The following is a 6409-nucleotide window of genomic DNA, read 5'->3' on the forward strand; positions in this document are numbered from 1 at the left end:
TTTATTAGTTTTTATAAATATTTTCTTAACATATACATCATCTCTTGCACATAATTAAAAGTTCATATATAGTTTTTTATGTGAATAACAATTTATCCTCTGTGATAGTGAAAATGAGCACATTGCATCCTTTTGAAAAAAATAAAGCAAGTTACCCCCTATACTTTCTAAAATGAAGCAATTTACCTTCTTATATAGGGAGGTAAATTGTTGTATCTTAAAAAATATAGGGAGGTAAATCGCTATTTATTTTCTCATAAGGGGATAATTTGCTCATTAGGAATATCACAAGTGGGCTGCTTGCATTTTTTTCCCTATATTTTTCTTGACTTATACTTAAAAACTTTGTACGTGTGATGATCACGTGAAAAACGTTTGCTAGTATATTAATTAATAATTAAAATGTAAACGGAACCATATTTTTCAACACCTCAAAAGTATGTTAAGAAATATGAAATATATAATATTTGATATACATATGCTTGTCCAATTAATGTGACTTCAATTACTATAGAAAATTAGGAAATATAAAGTATATGATCATGTAACTTTTCTGGATATTTTATTGAAAAATGCTAAAGTAGCTAATGTATTTTTACTAGTGAGCTTCACATGTAATCCCTCCAAAATTAATGTACTCCACAAAATAGTATTGGATCGAGGCTACTTGGGCTAGATGAGACATCCAAACTAAGCACGGTGATTCATGAAGGAGTATGGTAGTAGCCCCTTATCACGGATCTTGAGTGTTTGGAGATCACACATGTACTACCCACTATTTTTGGAGGGGAAGACCGTATAATTTGGAGATTTGAGAATGGCCGACCAACAACACAGGCTATTTATGAGTTATTTGACCCACCAGGAACGAAAGTAAGCTGGTCTTCACTACTTTCGGGATCACTTAAAATTCCACATCACACCTTTATTCTATGGCTTGCCATCCAAGGCAAGTTGGCTACGACAGATAAAACATGACTTGCTCACCTTGGCCCATGTATCCTATGCAACGAAGGAATGACAGAGACACATGCACATTTATTCTTCCAATGCAGATTTAGTCGAAGATGTCTCACGAAAATTCGAAGAACGATACGATTCTTGTGGCCTAATAGAGAGTGGAAAGATGACATTACATGGGCTTCACAGAGATGGAGGGGTAAACACATCATCAACATGTCTTATAGAGCACTACTTGCATCATGTGTATACCACATTTGGAAGGAAAGAAACCTGAGACGATTCGATCACACCGAGACGACGCCTACTACCATAGCATTACTGATCATTGAGAATATTAGACAACGAATCCATAGCATCCCACTATCTAGATCAGTCAGTACACGTTCGATTATGGCAAATCCCTTGGCCTGTCGAGGGTTAAACCATTTGGGGACCATACTGTTGTATTGTACCAATTTTACTCAATGAAGCTTACTTTTACCGAAAAAAAAAAAAAATAGTACTGCATTTATTATGCACACTTCCTTTCAAATAAGAAACTAATTTAAAAACCTCATCCATGTGTAATATGAGTACAACTAGATACGGTAGCACGCAATATCATCGCGCATAATTTTTAATAATATTTTTATTTTATTAAAATTTATAATTTATTAATTTATATTAAAGTTTATTACTGTTCTACAATCTCACATACGATAACTGTCTTATACATCTTTTTAGTGCATTGATTATCAATATATATATATATATATATATATTACTCAAATTAAATAAAAAATTGACTCTTTCAATAATATATGTTATATTGATAATGATTATTATATATACATACAAAATAAATACTAAATGTTATTTCAATTTCAAAATTGACAATAAACTTAAATAAAATGGGAGTAAATTAATTTTTCAGTACATGTAATTGCATGGAACTAATTTTCTAAAAGAACTTGATTGCGTGGTTACTTTAACATGAGTTGGGAAGTTGAAGGGATATTTTGTACTAAAATAATTTGTGTAATGGTATTAAAATGACCATTTTAAATCTACTTGCTCTTGTGGCACGTCGTTCCTACGCACATATAATAAATAAGGGATTAAATGCAATTTACCCCTGTGATATGCGAAACGAGCAAAAAATTCCATGTGAAAAAAGAATTAGCAAATTATCCCCTGTGTTTCAAAAAATAAAGCAAATTACCCCCTATTAGTGGTTTAGATAGGAGGGTAATTTGCTTCTTTTTCCAAAATACAGGGGGTAATTTGCTATTTTATTTTTCACATGGAATTTTTTGCTCATTTCTCATATCACAAGCAGATAAATTGTATTATTCCCTAATAAATAATCTTTCACGATTTAAAATATATTATAAAATAAGAGTAAAACATATAAATCTGTACATTACATTAATAAAAAGAAGGAAAGAAAGAAATAATAATTTATCGATTAATGTAAATTTTGAAAAGTTGATCAAAGTAGTTATTTTATCTGAAGGCATTTTTTACTTCATAAAAAATTGGTGCGGAGATATCATTAACCACTAGGGGTTTTTTTTTTTTATATTAATATAGATAAAGTCTCTTCTCTTTAGATAGTACTAATCCTTATGGCACGTCGTCCCTGCATGTATATAATAAACTACTATCATGACACGCTATTCCTACATGCATATAATAAATAATCTTTTATTGTTAAAACATATGATAAATAAAGTAAAATATATAAATCAATAAATCATTCTTAAAAAAATAAATAAATAAACCAACTTATTATCGACACGACGAACTAGTACGGCGATGTTAAAATGGCATTAAGTTACCTTTGTATAAAAAAAAAGTAATTATAATTGATCTTTAAGATTATCTAATTAAGATCTAATATTTAAAAATTGATGCCATGGTGTCAATGGTCATTTGAGTGTAAATGACATTTTTTTTTATTTTTATATTAGTATAGATAAATAAATTTATGCACATCAAAATGACCATTTTCCAACCCCAACCAAAAAAGAAAAAAGAATTATTTGATATTATACAACATTTTTTTACACTAGATTACATATACATCCTCACAAAATAGTTAAATTACATAAAAATTGCTGATTTTGATTGAATAATTACACAAACACCCGTTGTTAATTACAGTTACACCTCCTATCAGTAATGTTTTTCATGGGACAGACATTTGTGTCAGGTGCTACTTTCATTATACAAACACATCACATAGTTTATGTAATTTTTACTACAACTAAGAAGGTTTTATTATAGTCATCCCAAGACTACTAACTCGGACAACATGCTACAACAAGTATCAAAGAATCCAAACAATGTTATCAGTCATCCCAACATGAATTCCAGTGAACATTTCCAGGCTTGAATCCAAGCATCACAAGAACCAGCAAAACTGTGCAACCAGCACCACAACATTGAAGATCTTGAAATGTGTTAATCAATATACGAATCGCCTAAGCCTAACAACAGGAAATTTTTGTGTATAACGGTGTTTTTTACCTCGAGTAAATAAAATCGTGCGACCCTCCAACCCGGCGTGTTTACAGTTTTCCGCCAACTTCCCAGACTATACACTACTAAGAAAGCTACATATCAGCACATTTCGTCGGTGCAAAGCCGAGCCTTGACTGTTTTGTGTCATACAAGATGTGGAAATTCTGCTGTTGGTAGTTCCCAATGATCGACAGAGCCGAACGAGGGGTTCCCAAGATCGCCAAGCAGACAATGTCGTCGGGATCAAGCCTGATGAAGTAGTTCTCGACTGGGAAATTCCATATTGCCCCATCAGCAAAGACTAGCCCGAAAGAGGGCAGCTCCGGTTTGTCGACACTGGACACGTTGTAACAAGGATCCAGTATTGGGAAATCTTCCACAATCGGATAGCCCTTCACTTTCTTCACAAAAGCCTCTTTAATGATCTTATAAGCCGGATCAGCAAAATAACTCAGTGTCGTCCCGGAGTCGATTATCGTCCCACCAGCACCTTCAGATGACAAACTCCAAGTCTCCTCTGGAATGTTCAGCACCTCTCCTCCAACGACAACCGACTTTATATGGACATAATAGAATGTGTCGACTGGGTTGTCTTTCCCACCGACCAACGTAGTGAAGTTCAACTCGGGGTGGCTTAATAGCCCTTTGTCCTCACCAAAAATCAGCTTGCTGCTAACACTAGTGTTGCTGTTTCTATCCACAAGACAATACGAAAATGAGTGACCGTATAGAGATTGGAGCTGAGACGAGAACGACAAAGGCCCCCTCCCAAGGCCTAACAATCCGGCCGCACCATGAAACAGCCCTCTATTCCAATGACCACATCCAAACATCACATTCTCCACTTTCCTAAACTCTTGTTTCCCACTCAGGGCCGTGAGATTCACGGTGAACGTCTCCACCGCAAAGTCCCCGGTCGTGTTTGAGCTATCTCCATACCAATAGTAATAAGGGCAGCTCTGATTCTCACCCTTGCAGGGCTGTGGGGGATCAGGGGAAGAAACAAGGTGACAACGGGGATCGTTACAGCTTATATTCCTAAACGAACTCGACTCCTTAGGATCATAATAAGGCCCATTTTGTTCGAAACAATCATAACAAGGAACACATTGAATCCAGTTAAGATCACTACCGGTATCAAGAATCAAAGAGAAATGTTTAGGAGGTGTACCAATAAACACATCCATGAAATACTCCCCCGAGCCAAGACTCACACCAGACTCCAGCGTCGCCACAAGCTGCCCGGAAAACCCACCGCCATAAGATTCCAGCGAGGAAGCAGGCGAAACAACCGGGCTGTAAGACTGCTGATCACCATCTTTCTTGAGCCTGGAAATGGTGTTCTGGTTCTTTTTCTCAACTATCCTAGTATGAAGAGTCTGAATTCTTGTCAAATCCTTTGCAGTGGACTCCACAACACAATCCGCCGGCTTAAAATCTTTGCCTGGCGATCTTTGCTTCAAATTGAGCACAACAGTCGGCTTCATTTCAAAGTCTTCACCTCGGCCATCATTGGCTTCCTCTTGAGGCACAACTGTATGTGTTCTGATCTTAGTACCCGAATTAGAAAAGCTGCAACCTGAATCCACGGAAGAAGAAGATACAGCATTGAAGCTGGGCATTTCCATGGCTGTAAAGATGGAGGCATTGGAATTCAGACTGCTGACAGTTTGAACTCCACCTCCACTTGCTAACATGCCGCAGTACAACAAGTAAAAGATTCCCACAACAAGAAAAGACTTTGACATCATGAAAAAATAAAAGCCCTCTAGCTGGGAAACACAAACAAAAATAACAAGAACACAACTTCAAAATTGAACAGATGAAGACCAATCCACGAACCCAAGAATCAGTTCAACTCAAAATCCAAGATTCAATACTTTTTCCATCTGGGCTCAAAGAATGCGACCCATTTCAGCCAGTTTGAGTTTCAGAATCAAGATTCAATTTTTCTTTGTTTTCTTTTGATCTGGGCTGAAAGAGTTCTCTGCTCACTTCTTTCTTGGGGGGAAAAACAGACAAATATAGAGTGAGAGAAATGCAAGAAGAGGAAGGAGATGGAAAGAGGGGAAAAAATGGGAAGGTTTGGAGAAATGGGGTGTAATCGTCAGTGATGAAGAAAGAAATAAATTGGTTTGAATGGGGAAGGATGTTTGAAGAAAGACTTTGAATGTTGCAACCTTTTCAGCTGCACCAATGCAACCTTTGACGCGGTTTCACATAAGAATGCTGTAAGATTTTCTATTAGTTTATTTAAATGGTGAAAGAGAGTGTGGGAATTTTGAGAGGAATTGACCAAACCCAAGAAGAATTGGAAATAGCAATTTCTCTTGTTATTTGCTAAAAGGAAAATGATTAGGGTTAATAATATTTTGTGATTCGAATTATGATCGTCTTTTTGTCTTTAATTTATCATCTCAACTTTATAAAATTTTGCATTTTATTATTTATAACTGTTTTTCTACCAAAACTTTTATCGAAAAACATCACATATAGTGCACATGTGATATTTAAATATTATGTAATGTGATATTTTCATATATGCACAGAATGACATGTTTTTTCGACAAAAAATACGGTCATATATGACAAAGTGTAATACAAAGTTGATATAAAAAAAAAATTATACCAAAATATAAGTGCGAGTATAATTGAAACGACAAAATATAATTTTTCCAAAAAAAATTATTTCATTTTTACGAAGCTCTGTTGCATCTTTTATCACACTTTTATATCATATTGATATTAAACACATAAATGTATTGCCTACGCCACCATTCTTAATGTGAAAAACGACACATTTCAATAACTCATTTATACGACACCAATTTATTAGATAAAAGAGTATGATAGAAAGTCAACATTGCTCTTTTACATTGATACTCACACATACAAGATTTAAATATAAATCAAACTATTTCATACTTAATTCAAGTTTTTT

At 34.8% G+C, this 6409-nt stretch overlaps 1 protein-coding gene across 1 annotated transcript; it reads right to left on the bottom strand.

The window, feature by feature from the left end:
* On the bottom strand, window positions 3200-5667 carry LOC105178716 (aspartyl protease family protein 2-like). Its single transcript, XM_011102246.2, has one exon. It carries the CDS (start codon window positions 5217-5219, stop codon window positions 3561-3563), a length of 1659 nt encoding a protein of 552 aa, XP_011100548.1. The 5' UTR covers window positions 5220-5667; the 3' UTR covers window positions 3200-3560.

This window comes from Sesamum indicum, linkage group LG16 (assembly GCF_000512975.1).
Source record: "Sesamum indicum cultivar Zhongzhi No. 13 linkage group LG16, S_indicum_v1.0, whole genome shotgun sequence".
Lineage (NCBI taxonomy): Eukaryota > Viridiplantae > Streptophyta > Magnoliopsida > Lamiales > Pedaliaceae > Sesamum > Sesamum indicum.